Source organism: Spea bombifrons, chromosome 5 (assembly GCF_027358695.1).
Source record: "Spea bombifrons isolate aSpeBom1 chromosome 5, aSpeBom1.2.pri, whole genome shotgun sequence".
Taxonomy (NCBI): Eukaryota; Metazoa; Chordata; class Amphibia; order Anura; family Pelobatidae; genus Spea; species Spea bombifrons.
This window is the reverse complement of record NC_071091.1, coordinates 109,542,000-109,564,071: the sequence shown is the minus strand read 5'-3', so window position 1 is coordinate 109,564,071 and position 22,072 is coordinate 109,542,000. Positions and strand designations below refer to the sequence as shown.

Here is a 22,072-nt window from a genome sequence, read left to right as displayed (position 1 = left end):
ATATGGAGCTTTTAATCCTCTCCCTCCCAGTGCTGTGTCCTGGCATGAGAAGGGTTAATTATTGCATGTGCCAGCACCTGTAGGGTTAATACAGCACCATCCTTTGTGGGGTGACACATTTGCCTTCTTTTTTTGCCTGGCATTTAATGGGTTACTGGAAGCCATGCCCAGCTTTTTTCTGTAGGGCACAAAGAGTTAACGTGGCGGTTTGTTTGGGGCATGATGCTGGCGGAAGGCACCGCTGCGTGATTTGTCGGTTAAAGCGTTAATACCAGATTCTTCTGCTTTGCGTAACTCCGAGCTCAGGGGTAGATGCCATGTCAAGCATCGTAAGGCTTCAGCTGTTAATGGGTTAATGCATACGCCGGGGCGCTCGGGCACTTTCCGCTCCGCTAGACGGCGGGACGCTCGGGCACTGTCCGCTCAGCGGGATGCCGGGCCGCTCGAGCACTATCCGCTCGGTGGGACGCTCAGGCACTGTCTGCTCGGTGGGACGCTCGGGCACTGTCCGCTCGGTGGGACGCTCAGGCACTGTCCGCTCAGCGATATGCCGGGATGCTCAGGCACTGTCTGCTCGGTGGGACGCTCAGGCACTGTCCGCTCAGCGGGATGCCGGGATGCTCAGGCACTGTCTGCTCGGTGGGACGCTCGGGCACTGTCTGCTCGGTGGGACGCTCGGGCACTGTCTGCTCGGTGGGACGCTCGGGCACTGTCCGCTCAGCGGGATGCGGGGATGCTCGGGCACTGTCCGCTCGGTGGGACGCTCAGGCACTGTCCGCTCAGCGGGATGCCGGGATGCTCAGGCACTGTCTGCTCGGTGGGACGCTCGGGCACTGTCCGCTCAGCGGGATGCGGGCATGCTCGGGCACTGTCTGCTCGGTGGGACGCTCAGGCACTGTCCGCTCGTCGGGACGCCGGCCCGAGTTCCACTTTACAAACCCTCTGAGCAAACTTCAGCGAGCAAACCGTCTCTGCGACGTTACACTCCAACGGAGAGACCTGGAACGAGACGAGACTGCTTCACGCTGATGACATCACACTGTTTGTTAAGTTGGCCTGACTATAGCTGAAGATGGTGATGTTCCCCCTGCGCTGGATCACTTCCCTTAGTGCCCCTCCCCCCAGCATGCACCTCTGCCCCTGCGCTGGATCACTTCCCTTAGAGCCCCTCCCCCCAGCATGCACTTCTGCCCAGCTCCTCCTCCAGCATGCTCCTTCGGTCTGGCTCCATCTCCTCCCCTCCAGGCCTGTGCCTCTGTCTGGCTCCTCCTCCCAACCTGCTCTTCTGTCCGGCCCCTCCTCCTGCCAGCATGCACCTCTGTCTGGCTCCTCCTCCTGCCAGCATGCACCTCTGTCCGGCTCCTCCTCCTGCCAGCATGCATCTCTCTCCGGCTCCTCCTCCTGCCAGCATGCATCTCTCTTTGGCTCCTCCTCCTGCCAGCATGCACCTCTGTCCAGCTCCTCCCACAGCGTTACCAGTACGTATAGTGTAGGCATCCCATACCTGCACCATCATGATTGTCTTGTTGCCTTTGCCCAGCGAGTCCTGCAGCAGGTAGGTGAGTTTGGAGTTCCTGAAGGGCACGTGGCCTTGTTTGGCCCTCAGGGCCTGGATCACCTCCCCCAGGGCCAATAGGGACTTGTTAATATTCTGTGCCTCCTTCAGCCTCTCCCCCTCTGCCCCAGACTTACACACGCGCTCCGACCCTGCCAGGTCCACCAAGTTCAGCTTCCCTGGGAAGAAGACATGAGATATAAATTAGGCGGAGCTTCATATGCGATTATATCGTGATAGATTATATCGTGATAGATTTCACTATTTGGTGCGAGGGGACGCTGCACATCACCTTCTGGGGTCCCAGATTCGTTTAGGGTCCCTTCCGCATGTAGCGATTTATAGAATAGGACTCGGGATCGGGATCAGCGGCTCAACAGTGACCGGACCGGGTTACCTCTGGAGGTCTCTAGACTGAGCCCCCTCTGGTGAGGGTACCGACGGCTGGTGGGTATTCAGGTTACCTGTGGTGACGGTTCCAGCGGTGAGATCCCTGCCGGTGATGGTTATTGTGAGTAGAGCGTGAGATCTGGAGCTTCTCTCGTTCATGTTTGTGCTGAATGTGGCTCTGTTCCTCTTACCCAGCGCAAGCAGCTGGTGGGATTAAACATGCGATAAGTACTGGAGAGTATATAATATATAATATGAGGAATATACAGGATATAACGGGTTATAAGGATGGGATTAGTTATACGGTTGGAGAGTATATAATATAAAATATGAGGAATATACAGGATATAACGGGTTATAAGGACGGGATTAGATATACGGGGGGAGAGTATATAATATATAATATGAGGAATATACAGGATATAACGGGTTATAAGGACGGGATTAGTTATACGGCCGGAGAGTATATAATATATAATATGAGGAATATACAGGATATAACGGGTTATAAGGACGGGATTAGTTATACGGGATGGAGAGTATATAATATATAATATGAGGAATATACAGGGATATAACGGGTTATAAGGATGGGATTAGTTAGACGGTTGGAGAGTATGTAATATAAAATATGAGGAATATACAGGATATAACGGGTTATAAGGACGGGATTAGTTATACGGCCGGAGAGTATATAATATATAATATGAGGAATATACAGGATATACCGGGTTATAAGGACGTGATTAGTTATACGGTCGGAGAGTATATAATATATAATATGAGGAATATACAGGATATAACGGGTTATAAGGACGGGATTAGTTATACGGGATGGAGAGTATATAATATATAATATGAGGAATATACAGGATATAACGGGTTATAAGGACGGGATTAGTTATACGGGGTAGAGTATAGGGCTGCAACTAACGATTATTTTAATAATCGATTAATCGGCCGATTATTTTTTCGATTAATCGATTAATCGGATAAAAAAAACAATATGCAAATTTTTCGTTTATTTAAAAGAATTTAATGAACTGGATGTTAAAAAACAACTTAAAATTTACATTAACATTCTTATTTTGTTATGATGTAATAAAAAACAATATTTTCAAAGTACAAGAACCCAAACACAATATTTATGAAACAAAATAACCCCAAACATTCTGAAAAGAGGTGGACTATTACTGTTCAAGAAACTTTGCCCCAGCACTTTGCACTTTGCACCCAGCACTTTGCACCCAGCACTTTGCACCCAGCACTTTGCACCCAGCCCTGGCACTTTGCACCCAGCACTTTGCACCCAGCACTTTGCCCCAGCCCTGGCACTTTGCATCCAGCACTTTGCACCCAGCATTCAGCACTTTGCACCAGCACTTTGCACTTTGCACCCAGCCCTGGCACTTTGCACCCAGCACTTTGCACCCAGCCCTGGCACTTTGCACCCAGCACTGGCACTTTGCACCCAGCACTTTGCACTGTGCCCCTGCACCCAGTCTCTAACTCTGCCCTGCACCCAGCCCTGCCCCCACATTCTGCCCTGCCCCCACACTCACACTCTGCCCTGCACCCACTCTGCCCTGCACCCACACTCACACCCTGCCCTGCATCCCCACCCCCACTCTGCCCTGCACCCAGTCTCCCACTCTGCTCTGCACCCACACTCACACCCTGCATCCCCACCCCCACTCTGCCCTGCACCCAGTCTCCTGCCCTGCACCCCCCACCCCCACTCTGCCCTGCACCCCCACCCCCACTCTGCCCTGCACCCCCACCCCCACTCTGCCCTGCACCCACACTCACGAACCGCTCTGTGCGAATGGAGCCACTCGCACAGAGCGAACCGCTCTGTGCGAATGGAGCCACTCGCACAGAGCGAACCGCTCTGTGCGAATGGAGCCACTCGCACAGAGCGAACCGCTCTGTGCGAATGGAGCCACTCGCACAGAGCGAACCGCTCTGTGCGAATGGAGCCACTCGCACAGAGCGAACCGCTCTGTGCGAGTGGAGCCACTCGCACAGAGCGAACCGCTCTGTGCGAGTGGCTCCATTCGCACAGAGCGATTCGCTCTGTGCGAGTGGCTCTGTGCGATCCGTGCACATAGACATGAAGAATACTTACCTCCGGAACGCGTCACATCCGTCACGTAGCTAAAAGAAGGCGGAGACTGCAGAGCGTGTAGCAGAAGCGGGGAACGCTCGCGGAGGTAAGTAAAAGGAGCCGAGTGCTCCAACAACGAATTGATCACTCGATTAATCGATAACGGAAATCGTTATCGATGATTTCCGTTATCGATTATTATCGATTTTATCGATTCGTTGTTTCAGCTCTAGTAGAGTATATAATATATAATATGAGGAATATACAGGGATATAACGGGTTATAAGGACGGAATTAGTTATACGGGGGAGAGTATATAATATATAATATGAGGAATATACAGGGATATAACGGGTTATAAGGACGGGATTAGTTATACGGCCGGAGAGTATATAATATATAATATGAGGAATATACAGGGATATAACGGGTTATAAGAACGGGATTAGTTCTACGGGCCGGAGAGTATATAATATATAATATGAGAAATATACAGGATATAACGGGTTATAAGGACGGGATGAGTTATACGGGGGGAGAGTATATAATATATAATATGAGGAATATACAGGGATATAACGGGTTATAAGGACGGGATTAGTTATACGGCCGGAGAGTATATAATATATAATATGAGGAATATACAGGATATAACGGGTTATAAGGATGGGATTAGTTATACGGGGGAGAGTATATAATATATAATATGAGGAATATACAGGATATAACGGGTTATAAGGACGGGATTAGTTATACGGCCGGAGAGTATATAATATATAATATGAGGAATATACAGGGATATAACGGGTTATAAGGACGGGATTAGTTATACGGGATGGAGAGTATATAATATATAATATGAGGAATATACAGGGATATAACGGGTTATAAGGACGGGATTAGTTATACGGCCGGAGAGTATATAATATATAATATGAGGAATATACAGGATATAACGGGTTATAAGGATGGGATTAGTTATACGGGGGACAGTATATAATATATAATATGAGGAATATACAGGGATATAACGGGTTATAAGGACGGGGTTAGTAATACGGCCGGAGAGTATATAATATATAATATGAGGAATATACAGGATATAACGGGTTATAAGGACGGGGTTAGTTATACGGTTGGAGAGTATATAATATATAATATGAGGAATATACAGGATATAACGGGTTATAAGGACGGGATTAGTTATACGGGAGGAGAGTATATAATATATAATATGAGGAATATACAGGGATATAACGGGTTATAAGGACGGGATTAGTTATATGGCCGGAGAGTATATAATATATAATATGAGGAATATACAGGATATAACGGGTTATAAGGACGGGATTAGTTATACGGGGGGAGAGTATATAATATATAATATGAGGAATATACAGGGATATAACGGGTTATAAGGACGGGATTAGTTATACGGCCGGAGAGTATATAATATATAATATGACGAATATACAGGGATATAACGGGTTATAAGGATGGGATTAGTTATATGGGGGGAGAGTATATACCGTATTGGCTCGGATATAGGCCGCCCCCGTATATAGGCCGCACCCTAAAATTTTGGTGCTTTTTTAAAGAAAAAGTTTTTTTCTTTAAAAAAGCACCAAAAAAACATGCTGCCACTCTGCCCCCCCCGAGATATGCTACCACTGTCCTCCTCCCCCCCCCGAGATATGCTACCACTGTCTTCCTCCCCCCCGAGATATGCTGCCACTGTCCTCCCTCCCCGAGATATGCTGCCACTGTCCTCCCTCCCCGAGATATGCTGCCACTGTCCTCCCTCCCCGAGATATGCTGCCACTGTCCTCCTCTGCCCCCCCCCAGACTTACCGGAGCAGACTCCCGGGTGTCTTGCGAGGCCGGCGGGGGACATCTACGCAATCCAACTTCCGGTGCCGGCCCTGGATGTACCGGCACCGGAAGTTGTATACGCGTATTGCGTAGTTGTCCCCGCCGACCCCGCAAGACACCCGGCAGTCTGCTCCGGTAAGTCCGGGGGGGCGGGGGCAGAGGTCTTAGACAGATGCGCTTAGACAACCTCCCGTGCCAGCACCCCGCCCCCCCCCCGTGGGAAGTGCTGGCAGGGGAGGCTGTCTGAGCGTATCGGGGAGTAGGATGCCCGCTGCGGGGGATCTGTATCCTAAACCCGCTGCCTGCCCGCCTGCCCGGCGTCGGGCGCTAGACCCCGAATATAGGCCGCACCCCCACTTTAAAGACTTAAAGTGGGGGAAAAAAGTGCGGCCTATATTCGAGCCAATACGGTAATATATAATATGAGGAATATACAGGATATACCGGGTTATAAGGACGGGATTAGTTATACGGGATGGAGAGTATATAATATATAATATGAGGAATATACAGGGATATAACGGGTTATAAGGACGGGATTAGTTATACGGGGGGAGAGTATATAATATATAATACGAGGAATATACAGGATATAACAGGTTATAAGGACGGGATTAGTTATATGGCCGGAGAGTATATAATATATAATATGAGGAATATACAGGATATAACGGGTTATAAGGACGGGATTAGTTATACGGCCGGAGAGTATATAATATATAATATGAGGAATATACAGGATATAACGGGTTATAAGGACGGGATTAGTTATACGGCCGGAGAGTATATAATATATAATGTGAGGAATATACAGGTATATAACGGGTTATAAGGACGGGATTAGTTATACGGCCGGAGAGTATATAATATATAATATGAGGAATATACAGGATATATAACGGGTTATAAGGACGGGATTAGCTATACGGTCGGAGAGTTTATATTATATAATATGAGGAATATACAGGGATATAACGGGTTATAAGGACGGGATTAGTTATACGGCCGGAGAGTATATAATATATAATATGAGGAATATACAGGGATATAACGGGTTATAATGACGGGATTAGTTATACGGGGGGAGAGTATATAATATATAATATGAGGAATATACAGGGATATAACGGGTTATAAGGACGGGATTAGTTATACGGCCGGAGAGTATATAATATATAATATGAGGAATATACAGGATATAACGGGTTATAAGGACGGGATTAGTTATACGGCCGGAGAGTGTATAATATATAATATGAGGAATATACAGGGATATAACGGGTTATAATGACGGGATTAGTTATACGGGGGGAGAGTATATAATATATAATACGAGGAATATACAGGATATAACAGGTTATAAGGACGGGATTAGTTATATGGCCGGAGAGTATATAATATATAATATGAGGAATATACAGGGATATAACGGGTTATAAGGACAGGGTTAGTTATACGGCCGGAGAGTATATAATATATAATATGAGGAATATACAGGATATAACGGGTTATAAAGACGGGATTAGTTATACGGGATGGAAAGTATATAATATATAATATGAGGAATATACAGGATATAACGGGTTATAAGGATGGGATTAGTTATACGGGGGGAGAGTATATAATATATAATATGAGGAATATACAGGGATATAACGGGTTATAAGGACGGGATTAGTTATACGGGGGGAGAGTATATAATATATAATATGAGGAATATACAGGATATAACGGGTTATAAGGAGGGGATTAGTTATACGGCCGGAGAGTATATAATATATAATATGAGGAATATACAGGATATAACGGGTTATAAGGATGGGATTAGTTATACGGGTCGGGGAGTATATAATATATAGTATGAGGAATATACAGGATATAACGGGTTATAAGGACGGGATTAGTTATACGGGGGGGAGAGTATATAATATATAATATGAGGAATATACAGGGATATAACGGGTTATAAGGACGGGATTATTTAGATCTGTACCTTCTTGATGTGTCGGAAGCTGCTGACCTCGGTGCTTGTGAGTCCAGGAACGTGGAGATGGCCGCTCCCATCTGGATTCAGTTTGATGTCCAGCTTCTCTTGCGGGTCTTTGGACAGCAGGTCTCTGCACAGAGAGATCAGACTTCACGCTGTTTATACAGATACACCGTGCGGGGCTTTTAAATAGTATTTGCTGGTGGCCAACGTCACGCCCGGGCGAAGCTCTCCATTACAGACTATGGGAGCGAGCCACCCACCTGATGACCTCATTATAAATCTCCACCATGCTCAAGCTCACGCTGTAGTCCCACAGGCCTCGCCGGGCCTCCATCTCCTTGTAGAGAGCCTGCAAAGCTCGCTGGTTTATCCCGGGGTCCTCAGACGTTCCCTGAAATGAAAACAAACTCAATGGTGAGAAAATCCACACGAGCAGCCAATTTGTCCGGTAGCTGCCACTCCAAGAGTCCAGGAGGACAAGCAGGACCAGTACAGGGGGTAGCCACACCTGGGAACTTTTTGGGTCCTGCTACCCTGAGCCCCCCCATTGCGGGTAGGTGGTCTGGCTGACATTGGGGTCTGGCTGACATCGTTGTTGAAGGGGACGTAGGTGGGGAGTGGGGAGTGCCACAACACCGTCCCCGTAGTGACCCGGAGAAGTGGAGAGTTCCTAGGTATGGTGGTAATGAATTTCCAAAACACACCAATGGCTACCTCAATCTACCCAACGTCCCCAGAAACGCACCAAGAAGCTCCCTGCTGACACATCCCGGAACTCGCCGGCCGACTGCCGGCACACTACAAGTTAACACCGCATTAACACGATCCTGCGCAGGACAGTGGGGGCTCCGCGCATGCTCACCTGCATGGTGAACGTCTTCCCGGAGCCCGTCTGCCCGTAGGCGAATATACAGACGTTGTATCCGTTAATGCAGGACATGACGACCGGTTCGATCTCCAGGAAAACCTAACGGAGCGGAGAGGGAGCGTCTCAAAGTCCGGATAAACGTGTGTTTGTTACAGATCCCGCCAGCCCATGTTACACAGACACGGAACATACAACTCTCACGGCTCACGCTTACACTAGACGGCGAGCGGGGGTATTAGATTTTTTCCTCTGAGGGTTTTTTGAAACCCCTTTTTGAGACGTTAAGGTCCTGGGCTCCGTCTCTTGGGGCCGTTCTTCTCGCTGCCGCTGCCCCTGTGACCGGTCGGCATGCGGTGACTTAGTGAATAGACGGAGAATATAATTCTGTATGAAATAGTTAGGGGTTTGTGAGCGCTCACCTCTTCCTGCGTGGCCCGGGGTAAGAACACTTTGTCCAGCTCGAAGGTCCTCTCCGTACCCTTGTAGAGCACCGACATCTTGGTATCATCGTTCGCGTCCATGGTTACGGGGGATCCTTCTTCCTCCCCGCACGCCGTCTGCGGTCTGACTCTGCACAGAACCCGGATGTTCCCTGGAGAGGAAGCCATTGGATTAGCTGCTGGGGCAGATAGAGGCTTCCAGAGAACCAGCGAGGAGTACAGAGCGGGCAAAAGGGACATCTCTCTGAAAGCTGTCACAGAACGCCCTCTGATGCACCCCATATGCAGCCCAACACCCCAATTACCCCTAAATGCGCAGTGATGATAATAAAACACGCACTTGGAGAAGCTCAGGACAGGGAATTGATCAGAAAAGGCTGGCTTTGCCACAGGCTGCCACCGACCTCTTTAATGTTTTTGGGGCCAGAAGAACGCCCCAGACTTACGTATCGACGGAGTGCAAAACATTGTTCTCACTTCTAGCAATGAATATGAACGGACTATATGGTACGGTGCCCCCCTCTGCAGTCCTGAGTGATGGTATGGCCCTTGGGACTCACCCTTTAGCTCCACCAGCTGGTTGTGGTATCTCTTGCGCAGTTGCACCTCTCGCTGGTATTTTTCTAGCAGGTCTCTGTTAGCCGCCGACACGTCGGTCACCGCGCTGCAGATCTACGGGACGGAAAGAGATTTCCACTCGGAGGACGCTGGCCTTACTCTACTACCCCTCAGCCCCTAGCCTGTGGCCAACCCGTCTCCAGTGCCGGAGCCCCTCACGCTCTGGTTCATTTAGTTATAGAGATAACCCAACGGACCCTAAACAACGCGATGAAGCCGACAGGAAATGGAAGTTCTCTATTTAATCAAAAGTCAAGACAAGCAGAGCTGGACATCACAAGTCTCTCAGTGGGTTGGGTTGACTTGAACTCAACCGCCGTGAAGTCTCACTCCCCACGGCGAGTAGTACGTTCTGTTGAGTTGGAGCCGTTTTATAGACTCGTAGCAGCTGCAAGTTGGCGTTCGTATCGAGTTGACTCGAGATGCCGCCTGAGGACACGGCCTGAGCAGCTCAACTCTACTACCAACTGGAGAATCTTCAACCTTTGTGAATAGACCGTCCTGCCTCCAGCACCCTGTGTTCTCTCTCTGTGCCCCAGCGACTACCTGTGTCCATATTCCCATTGCTCCCAGTTACCTGTTTCCTGGCTTCTCGGATGGCTGCCTCGTAGAACTGGGAGAAGTCCTTCACCTGGCTCCTCAGACTGTTGTAGTTGGTTTTCATGCCCTTCAGAAAAGGCTGCAATAAGGAAAGGCGGCTCTGCACTCCTAACAAACAGAAGGGCCATAGGCAATCACACAGGGGCCGGTATCGTCCAGGAGATTAGCAGGTGGATGAACTGAACACTCTCTAAAGCCCAGACATGAAGCTCTTTTATAACGTTGTGTTTGGGGTCTTTCTCGCTATAAAAAAAGGAGACCCTGGGAAACGAGGACCTGTGTGGGATGAATAAAGCTCCGCGGGGGAAGGACTTTTGGAGTGAATAAGAAACATGATAGGCCGAAACAGAGGAAGGAAGAGGTGTTCCTCCTGCCCTACCTGTCAACTGCTCCCTCAGCTGCTCCAGATGCTGCTCCGAACACTCAGACGCCTCCTTAATGGCCTCCTCCTTCCGCGCCTCCAGCTGGTGGATCTCCTGCATGAGCTCTCCCCGGAGACTCCCGATCTCCGATTCATAGGCCGTGATCTGCGGAGAGTCAGGAACGAGGTCGGTCTCTACTCACCCCCCAGCTGACCCGCAGCACTCTAAACATGCGCCTCTGCGGAGAGCGTCTCGCTGGAGTATATCGGTTACCTTCACCCGTAGGCTCGAGGTCAGGTCCTCGGAGAACTCGAGCTTCTCTTCCAGCTTCCGGCATTTCTCTCCCTGAGCGGACGCTTGCTCCTGGAGGAGCCGGTTCCTTTCCTCGGCCTCGGCCAGAGATCGCAGGACCGCCGGGGACTCCACTTCCACCGTCTTAGTTACGTACTTAGAGAGTGAAAAGATTGCATTGAACAACTGAAGCAGACGGGTGTCTCTGCATGCAGGGTGTTTTGCAGAATTTCAGTGGAACAGCCTCCCGGCTGAAGCGGTAGAGGGTAATACAGTGAGGGGATTAAACATGCATGGGATAGACATACGGCTCCTGAATCTAAGACAAGACCAACTATTGATTAAGGTTTGAGCCGTCCCAGACGGGGGCCGGAGGGGGCCGATCTGCCGGCAGGGTCTGGGTGTAACGCTATACGCACCGAACGGTTACAGGTAGCTCTAGGAATTCTGTGGCGGCGGTGACGGTATTTGGAAAACACCAGCGACTTTAGGCGACTTCTATATTTAACCCTTAAAGTTTAGTGAAAATGTAACATTATCCTGAAAAATCTCCAAATATTGGAATAAAATCCAATTCTCATCATTCTGAATCTGTCTGACCCCGAGACGTCACACGCAGTGCCGCCAAACCCGCCGGCCGTCTCATTCCAGGCAGCTACGACCTATTAGCCGACGGCTGAGAAGGCGCCACCTGTATGTCCGGCGCTCTCTTCCTCTCGGTCTCCAGTAACAGCTGCAGCCGGCGGATCTTCTCCTCCAGCCGACGGATCTCGCCCTCCTTGCTCCACCGCAGCGTCTCCGCCTGGCCCTGGGCCGTCTCCAGCCGCTCCACCTTCTGCTGCAGAGACGTCTCCAGATGATGGACCTTGTTGCGCAGGTCCTCGTTCTCCTGCACGTGAGAGACAGAGTACAGAGAGCGCAGCGTGCAAACACTGATGAGTCTTTGGAGTCATCGGACCGTCCGCCCAGACCAGGCGGGGTAACAACTTTCGGGTAAAACTACAGAATAACGACGAAGCGGAACGAGCGAAGCTTTGTCCTCCCCGGAGATCTCCTCCAGGAGTCAGGAGATGATGGAGCTCCATGGAGAGCAGCGGCCGGTGAGACGGATCGGAAGCTAGAGAGAGAGGCGGAAGGGGGTAGGTGGGGCAGGCCATAGTACTAAACATAACCCCCCAATGGGCAGATCAAAGGATTACCCCAGTCGCCAGTGACCTCGGGGCAAATGGTGGAGGGTTCATGGTGACGGACGTATCCCGAGGAGGCCTGTACTGGGAGTCAGATCTGGGCGGAAGGCGTCCCATACCTTGACCAGCTGCGCGGAGGGCTGAGTGGACACCGCCGCCATCTTCTCCAGGAGCCCCTGAGTCACACTCAGGCTCTGCTTCAGACTCTGGTTTTCCACAGAGAGATTCTGGAGCCGCTTCTCGGAGTCGGTGACGCCCTGAAGACAAAAGCATCAGCCGGGGAATGCGTGGCGCCTCCTGCCCTGTCTGATACCCCCGTGCCAGGGTGAGATATGAAGCGTGGGCCAGAGCTTACCCCTGGCACGTGAGGTCCGTGTGCTGGAGCCGTGACCAACCGGGGACACGGAAGCTCCACTACTTCTTAAAAGGTCTCCGGAGCCCAGGACTGCGTGACAACCAGCATGTCGGCAGCTATGGAATTATGTCTTTGGGGCTGTTCTAGTTGCACCACATTTAACCCCTCGTGGGCTGCGGTTAACCCCCTACTAAAAAGGAGCCTGGGGAATATATGTGGGAATGACGGAGACTAATCAGAGCTCCCTATCTGGCCCTACGGCCCCCGCTCACCCATCTATACGGGCAGTCCAGGCGGCCAATAACCCCAGACATGGCGTCTCGTCACGCGGATACATATTGGGGGAGCCCCTCCATCCCGCAGAGCGCCCCCCGCCGTCACACTCACCGTCTCCATCCTCAGTTGTGACAGCTCCATCTCCCGATGGCGGATAACGTCCTTCAGCTCTCCCACCTAGTGACATGAAGACAAGGAGCCTGAAACCCCACCCCCTGCTCGCTATATAACCCCTCCCACTCTGTACATAACTGAACCTAAACTCCACCCTCCCCACCCAGAATTTACCTTTAACCCCGCCCCGTTCAGAGTGCCCCTGTAACCCTGCCCCCGCTTAGCATGCCCCTGTAACTCCGCCCCCGCTCAGCGCACCCGCCCACCCCATTGTATTTGCTGTAAGTTACACAGCAGATCCCAAGCCCTGGGACTGGCCCCCCGTGGCCCCTGTTGGGCAGAGTCACACCTGCTGCTGGAGCGAGACGGACAGGTCCTGCTTCTCCCTCTCCTTCTCCTCCATGTCGTGTTTCAGTCCACTGATCTCCTCCTTCAGCTGCGCCCTCTCGTCCTGCAGGACCCCGATAGACTCCACCAGCTTGTGCACCCCAACTTGGGAGAGAGGGGGGAGGGGGTACAGGGGGAATATGGCTCCTGGGGGTGAAATGCAGGGATGGGTAGGAGGGGTCTCCTTTCAGCAATTATTTACCTCCCCGCCCCCACCCACAATGGGGCTGAAACCGTTCTCTTACAACACAGGTTGGGTCTCGGCCATCTGTGATTGGCTGCTCTGCTCATCTCTCTCTGGGTTCATCTCTGGCATTTATGCCCCCTGCTGGGGTAATAAGGCAGAACTGCTGTTACTCTCCATCACCCCCAGGGTTGGAATACTGCGCGGTATATTAGATTTTACGCCTGAAAGGGAGACCTCTGAGGCCTTTGTCATAAACACTGGGTTTGGAGCTCCTAGGAAGCAGGTCCACGGCTCCTGGGTAAATGGGTGATTATTGGTGCTCTAGGGTATTATCAGCACATTAATTGCCCCCCATGTTTACCCCACTTTGCCGGACCGAACCTCTCTGCAGCTTCTCCAGAAGCAGCTGCTGCTCGCATATCACACTCTCTAGGCTCTCGATGAGGCTGAGTTTGTCGCGCATGCGCTGCCTGCAGGCCCCGCGCAGCGTCCGCAGCTGCTTCCTGCGCCGCCGCTCCTCTCCCCGCAGCTGGGCTCTGTACTCCTGCGCCTTTCCCTGCAGGCGCTGCATTTGGGAATAGCGCTCCAGGAAGGCGATGAGATGAGACATGACGGCCAGCAGGGGGGACGCCGTCTAAACGAGGGCAACGAGAACGTTCTTTGTCACACGGGTCACATGTTCAAGAACTGGGGTGGAATAATTGTTGGGGAACTGAAAGCACCTGACCGTCTCTCCCGTGTTACCCGACGTCTCACCTTGCCGGGCGGCGGATCTGCAGGGGTAGATCTCGATGCCTCCTGCTTGAAGGCCAGGAAGTCGGTGAGCGGGGAGGTGAGGTCTCCGGATGTTTCCGCCTCGTCTTCGGATCCGCAGACCTCGTCGCTCTCCGAGCTGCCTGTGAGAAAACCTCCGGTGAGTGGACCTTACTGAGGAGACCCCACCGGGATCGAAGACCCCATCCCACCATTGTCTCCTCTCCTCCTCGTCTGACCCCAGGGTGACTGCGCTCGTCACCTGACAGGTTGGCCAAGATGGCCGAAGACATTTAAGGACACTGCGTGCCACGAGAAGACCACCTGCACATATTACATGCCACGTGGCTTCTGTCCCAACTACTACTGATCCGTCGGGCACCACATGGACTCCAGGGCCCTTTTTGGCCGCTCACTCACGGAGTCTATTTGTTGCACAGACCGCGCTCCCCAGAGTACACCCTCACCCCAAAGAGCACCAGGGGCTGTTGATATATATATTTGGCGGCCCAGGGGTGCTCCGGGCTGGGCTGGCCATGGGGGCCGCAACTAATTATGTTGGTTAACTGCAGAGCCATCTCAGCGCCGGATACCGAGAGCTTTGCTCCAAGCCGGCTGGTCTTATTCCTCCCCTGTGTCGGGGTAACGTGTTGGAAGCCGCGGCGCTGTTCAGTGGGTTACTGTGGCCCCTGCGCCGTTACCTGATCTCTGCCTGTTTCCTGGGTCTGCCCGTGTTGCCTGCCACCCTGACCTTTGGCCTGTCTCTTTTACGTCGCCTGCCGCCTGCCCTGACCTCTCGGATCTCTCCGGCTATCCGCCTGCCCTGACCTCTCGGATCTCTCCGGCTTTCCGCCTGCCCTGATCGCTCGGATCTGTCCGGCTTTCCGCCTGCCCTGACCGCTCGGATCTGTCCGGCTATCCGCCTGCCTCCTGGTCTGATATCTGAGGGGACGCGGGGCCCGGCCTCGCTCCGCCATCACGCTGCCCACAGCCACGGAGACCCCGTGCATTCAGAGCGCTTTCCACGAGACAGCTCACCCGGTGACGCTCTAATCGCTTACTTTCCATTCCATCGAGTTCCAGCCACAGATCCTCCTCCGACGTCTTTAGGGATCCTTTCTCCCTCGTCTCCATGGAAACCAGAGTCTGAAAATCAATAAATATCATTTAATGCTTCGGTCCTCCCAGCCTCAGACTGCTTTAGAGTGTAAGCTTCGCAGTCTAAATGGGGGGATATGTGGAGAGATGTGAGAGAGGACACATTGTACAGCGCTGCGGAGTATGACGGCGATATATAAATAATAATAACACATTGTACAGCGCTGTGGAGTATGACGGCGATATATAAATAATAATAACACATTGTACAGCGCTGCGGAGTATGACAGCGATATATAAATAATAATAACACACATTGTACAGCGCTGCGGAGTATGACGGCAATATATAAATAATAATAATAACACATTGTACAGCGCTGCGGAGTATGACGGCGATATATAAATAATAATAACACATTGTACAGCGCTGCGGAGTATGACGGCGATATATAAATAATAATAATAACACATTGTACAGCGCTGCGGAGTATGACGGCGATATATAAATAATAATAATAACACACATTGTACAGCGCTGCGGAGTATGACGGCGATATATAAATAATAATAACACATTGTACAGCGCTGCGGAGTATGACGGCGATATATAAATAATAATAACACACATTGTACAGCGCTGCGGAGTATGACGGCGATATATAAATAATAACACACATTGTACAGCGCTGCGGAGTATGACGGCGATATATAAATAATAATAATAACACACATTGTACAGCGCTGCGGAGTATGACGGCGATATATAAATAATAATAACACACATTGTACAGCGCTGCGGAGTATGACGGCGATATATAAATAATAATAACACACATTGTACAGCGCTGCGGAGTATGACGGCGATATATAAATAATAATAACACATTGTACAGCGCTGCGGAGTATGACGGTGATATATAAATAATAATAACACACATTGTACAGCGCTGCAGAGTATGACGGCGATATATAAATAATAATAACACACATTGTACAGCGCTGCGGAGTATGACGGCGATATATAAATAATAATAACACACATTGTACAGCGCTGCGGAGTATGACGGCGATATATAAATAATAATAACACACATTGTACAGCGCTGCGGAGTATGACGGCGATATATAAATAATAATAACACATTGTACAGCGCTGCGGAGTATGACGGCGATATATAAATAATAATAATACACATTGTACAGCGCTGCGGAGTATGACGGCGATATATAAATAATAACACACATTGTACAGCGCTGCGGAGTATGACAGCGATATATAAATAATAACACATTGTACAGCGCTGCGGAGTATGACGGCGATATATAAATAATAATAATAACACACATTGTACAGCGCTGCGGAGTATGACGGCGATATATAAATAATAATAACACACATTGTACAGCGCTGCGGAGTATGACAGCGATATATAAATAATAATAACACACATTGTACAGCGCTGCGGAGTATGACGGCGATATATAAATAATAATAACACACATTGTACAGCGCTGCGGAGTATGATGGCGATATATATAATAATAACACACATTGTACAGCGCTGCGGAGTATGACGGCGATATATAAATAATAATAACACACATTGTACAGCGCTGCGGAGTATGACGGCGATATATAAATAATAATAACACACATTGTACAGCGCTGCGGAGTATGACGGCGATATATAAATAATAATAACACATTGTACAGCGCTGCGGAGTATGACGGCGATATATAAATAATAATAACACACATTGTACAGCGCTGCGGAGTATGACAGCGATATATAAATAATAATAACACATTGTACAGCGCTGCGGAGTATGACGGCGATATATAAATAATAATAATAACACACATTGTACAGCGCTGCGGAGTATGACGGCGATATATAAATAATGATAATAACACATTGTACCCAGGGGCATTAGGGCAGAGGGGTTTCCAGGCACGGGGTCCTTGAAGGTCAGCTTCCAACTTCCAGCTGAGATGGTCCAATGAGGCACCGCCAGAACAGAACGGATCCCCGCCTGGGGTGGTTCTAGATCTAGAGCTTCCTCTGAGACAGACCTCCGGGACGAGCGTTCCTGATCCTTGTGCTGGATCTCTTACCTTCTACACGCGTCCTGATTGGTTAATGTCCTTTAGGACTCTCCCCATATATTAGAAGCACACGCCAGTGACACGGATCACCCGCGGTCACGGATCGCTGTTAATTAACTGGGAGAGGGGATGCAGTGGCGTGATTGGCTGGGCAATAGTGACATAATGAGGTGCAGTAAGTATGATGTCACTCCGTGTTCCTGGCACCCCCAATCATCACAGTCCGGAACCTGCCCCGGGCAGTAATCACAGTGCTGGCTGCACCTTACGCGGTTAATCCCTGGCCAGGGGGGCCGCAGCCGTCTGCCTGGCAGTGAAAGTGTTAATCCTCAGCTGCTGGGATCTCCAGTTTCCATGGCAACCAAGAGAGATCTGACCTACTACCGGGGCAACAACTGTGCAACATTGAGCAGTGCTGTAGGCTTATACCCCTGCTACCCACCATCACGGTGCTGTACCCTAATACCCCTGCTACCCACCATCACAGTGCTGTACCCTAATACCCCTGCTACCCACCATCACAGTGCTGTACCCTAATACCCCTGCTACCCACCATCACAGTGCTGTACCCTAATACCCCAACTACCCACCATCACGGTGCTGTACCCTAATACCCCTGCTACCCACCATCACAGTGCTGTACCCTAATACCCCTGCTACCCACCATCACAGTGCTGTACCCTAATACCCCTGCTACCCACCATCACAGTGCTGTACCCTAATACCCCAACTACCCACCATCACGGTGCTGTACCCTAATACCCCTGCTACCCATCATCACGGTGCTGTACCCTAATACCCCAACTACCCACCATCACGGTGCTGTACCCTAATACCCCTGCTACCCACCATCACAGTGCTGTACCCTAATACCCCAACTACCCACCATCACGGTGCTGTACCCTAATACCCCTGCTACCCACCATCACGGTGCTGTACCCTAATACCCCTGCTACCCACCATCACGGTGCTGTACCCTAATACCCCTGCTACCCACCATCACGGTGCTGTACCTTAATACCCCTGCTACCCACCAGAAGCCAGTCACGGTGCTTTATACACCGTACGCCCCTGCAGCGTGACCTGACCTGGGGGCTGTTAGCCAGAAATGTTTTACATTAATGCTGTTGGCGTGTTGTATGATCTGAATGATGTTGGCGTGTTGTTAGTATGATCTGAATACTGTTGGAGTGTTGTTAGTATGATCTAATTGCTGTTGGCGTGTTGTATGATCTGAATGCTGTTGGCGTGTTGTTTGTATGATCTGAATGCTGTTGGCATGCTGTTAGTATGATCTGAAAGCTGTTGGCGTGTTGTTCGTATGATTGGGGACCCACCTGCTTGATGCTGGGCCCCCCGGCACCATCTTTTTGCTGGGGGTCCGGCTGCCTCCTGAAGAAGGTGTATATAATGTAGACCAGCAGGGAGTAAAAGGCGTACATGCTGCTAGGGGGGGCTGCTAGGGGGGGCTGCTAGGGGGGCTGCTAGGGGGGGCTGCTAGGAGGGGCAGCTGTGCATCTGCTGGGGGCGATAAATGCTCATCCAGACCAGCTTGGTGCTTCGGGTCCCAAAGATACCAGAACCCCCGCTCTGCCCAGGGGCCCGGGGGCCTCGCTCCACCAGCTCTGTCACGCAGGGTCCACAGCGACACGGATCTGCTCGCCGACTGCCTCCTGCCAGACGGCTGCTGCTGCCTCACTCCGGTCTGTGTGACGAGTCAGCTACCCCTCCTCCTGCAACACAGCATCCTACCCCTCCTACTACCCCCTCATCCTACCCCTTCTACTACCCCCTCATCCTACCCCTTCTACTACCCCCTCATCCTACCCCTCCTACTACCCCCTCATCCTACCCCTCCTACTACCCCCTCATCCTACCCCTTCTACTACCCCCCTCATCCTACCCCTTCTACTACCCCCTCATCCTACCCCTTCTACTACCCCCCTCATCCTACCCCTCCTACTACCCCCTCATCCTACCCCTCCTACTACCCCCTCATCCTACCCCTTCTACTACCCCCCTCATCCTACCCCTCCTACTACCCCCTCATCCTACCCCTCCTACTACCCCCTCATCCTACCCCTTCTACTACCCCCCTCATCCTACCCCTCCTACTACCCCCTCATCCTACCCCTCCTACTACCCCCTCATCCTACCCCTCCTACTACCCCCTCATCCTACCCCCTCATCCTACCCCTTCTACTACCCCCCTCATCCTACCCCTCCTACTACCCCCTCATCCTACCCCTCCTACTACCCCCTCATCCTACCCCTCCTACTACCCCCTCATCCTACCCCTTCTACTACCCCCCTCATCCTACCCCTTCTACTACCCCCCTCATCCTACCCCTCCTACTACCCCCCTCATCCTACCCCTCCTACTACCCCCTCATCCTACCCCTCATCCTACCCCTTCTACTACCCCCCTCATCCTACCCCTCCTACTACCCCCTCATCCTACCCCTCCTACTACCCCCTCATCCTACCCCTTCTACTACCCCCCTCATCCTACCCCTCCTACTACCCCCCTCATCCTACCCCTCCTACTACCCCCTCATCCTACCCCTCCTACTACCCCCTCATCCTACCCCTTCTACTACCCCCCTCATCCTACCCCTTCTACTACCCCCCTCATCCTACCCCTCCTACTACCCCCCTCATCCTACCCCTCCTACTACCCCCTCATCCTACCCCTCCTACTACCCCCTCATCCTACCCCTTCTACTACCCCCCTCATCCTACCCCTCCTACTACCCCCCTCATCCTACCCCTCCTACTACCCCCTCATCCTACCCCTTCTACTACCCCCTCATCCTACCCCTTCTACTACCCCCCTCATCCTACCCCTCCTACTACCCCCTCATCCTACCCCTCCTACTACCCCCTCATCCTACCCCTTCTACTACCCCCCTCATCCTACCCCTCCTACTACCCCCTCATCCTACCCCTCCTACTACCCCCTCATCCTACCCCTTCTACTACCCCCCTCATCCTACCCCTCCTACTACCCCCTCATCCTACCCCTCCTACTACCCCCTCATCCTACCCCTTCTACTACCCCCCTCATCCTACCCCTCCTACTACCCCCTCATCCTACCCCTCCTACTAACCCCTCATCCTACCCCTCCTACTACCCCGTCATCCTACCCCTTCTACTACCCCCCTCATTCTACCCCTCCTACTACCCCCTCATCCTACCCCTCCTACTACCCCCCTCATCCTACCCCTCCTACTACCCCCCTCATCTTACCCCTCCTACTACCCCCACATCCTACCCCTCCTACTACCCCCCTCATCCTACCCCTCCTACCACCCCAGCATCCTCATCCTACCCCTCCTCCTGCAACACAGCATCATACCCCTCCTACTACCCCCTCATCCCACCCCTCCTACTACCCCCCTCATCCTACCCCTCCTACTACCCCCTCATCCTACCCCTCCTACCCCCTCATCCTACCACCCCAGCATCCTCATCCTACCCCTCCTCCTGCAACACAGCATCCTACCCCTCCTATCCCCTCATCCTACCCCTCCTACTACCCCACTCATCCTACCCCTTCTCCTACCCGCCTCATCCTACCCCTCCTACTACCCCCTCATCCTACCCCCCCTACCACCCCAGCATCCTCATCCTACCCCTCCTCCTGCAACACAGCAACCTACCCCTCCTACTACCCTCTCATCCTACCCTTCCTACCCCCCTCATCCTACCCCTCCTTCCCCCCTCATCCTACCCCTCCTACCATCCTCACCCTACCCCTTCTCCTGCAACACAGCATCCTACCCCTCCTACCCCCGTCATCCTCATCCCACCCCTCCTACCCCCTCATCCTACCCCTCCTACCCCCCTCATCCTACCCCTCCTCCCGCAACACAGCATCCTACCCCTCCTACCACCCCAGCATCCTCATCCTACCCCTCCTACCCCCCTCATCCCACCCCAGCATCCTCATCCCACCCAAGCATCCTCATCCTACCCCTCCTATCACCCTCATCCCACCCCTCCTACCACCCCAGCATCCTCATCCTACCCCTCCTACCATCCTCATCCTACCCCCCGTATCCTACCCCTCCTACCCCCTCATCCTACCCCTCCTACCACCCCAGCTCCTGCCCTGATGCCCCTCTTTTCTAGGAGGTCAGAATGTTTGCTGGGCATGAGGGCATCACAGGGGTCTACAGCCCTAAAAGCCCCGATAATGTGTATAAATGTTCACTCCCACTCGAACATGTTTGCCCCTCTGGGGTGTGGGGTACCGCAGGGTGGGTATTGCTGCGCAACTCGTGAGACTGAAAGGTGCTTTTTTAAAAATTTCCGATAGAGAAGTTTTTTACCCCAACCAAAGATGGCGGCACTGAGAAAGCGGAAAAGGATCTGCCAGGGCTTAAGATGGTTTCCGCGTGCCTTCAAAGCTCTTCCTCCGACGCCAACGTGTCTCCACGGCGACGGTCTGTGTATCAGTCAACACAAGCGCTTGGTGGGTGGAGCTTAAGTGCCATGGAAACGCGGGGC

General features: G+C 51.6%; 1 protein-coding gene across 2 annotated transcripts; it reads right to left on the bottom strand.

The window, feature by feature from the left end:
- Window positions 1-826: 826 nt before the first annotated feature.
- Window positions 827-19,001, bottom strand: LOC128497443 (kinesin-like protein KIFC3). 2 transcript variants are annotated; one of them, XM_053467527.1, is made up of 19 exons: window positions 18,897-19,001; window positions 15,414-15,498; window positions 14,356-14,495; window positions 13,981-14,233; window positions 13,375-13,559; window positions 13,023-13,088; window positions 12,400-12,537; window positions 11,785-11,982; window positions 11,076-11,249; window positions 10,820-10,967; window positions 10,418-10,548; window positions 9,783-9,894; window positions 9,202-9,374; window positions 8,777-8,881; window positions 8,175-8,305; window positions 7,918-8,041; window positions 2,020-2,149; window positions 1,505-1,734; window positions 827-999 (listed from the first exon to the last, which is right to left on the bottom strand). In XM_053467527.1, the coding sequence occupies exons 1-19, from the start codon at window positions 18,999-19,001 to the stop codon at window positions 889-891; spliced, it is 2,739 nt and encodes a 912-aa protein (XP_053323502.1). In that variant the 3' UTR covers window positions 827-888. The 2 variants fall into 2 exon arrangements, with proteins under 2 accessions (XP_053323502.1, XP_053323503.1); XM_053467528.1 differs by lacking the exon at window positions 8,777-8,881.
- Between the last annotated feature and the right edge of the window lie 3,071 nt (window positions 19,002-22,072).

What these genes read in the sequence shown, in the direction of transcription:
- LOC128497443 (XM_053467527.1), bottom strand. Translation starts at nt 19,001, where the DNA reads ATGTACGCCTTTTACTCCCTGCTGGTCTACATTATATACACCTTCTTC. An exon ending in AGAGAGCGCCGGACATACAG is followed by an intron (nt 11,250 to 11,784) that starts GTGGCGCCTTCT and finishes TCACTCTCTAAG; the next exon opens with TACGTAACTAAGACGGTGGA. An exon ending in GCTTCCGACACATCAAGAAG is followed by an intron (nt 2,150 to 7,917) that starts GTACAGATCTAA and finishes TAATCCCACCAG; the next exon opens with CTGCTTGCGCTGGGTAAGAG.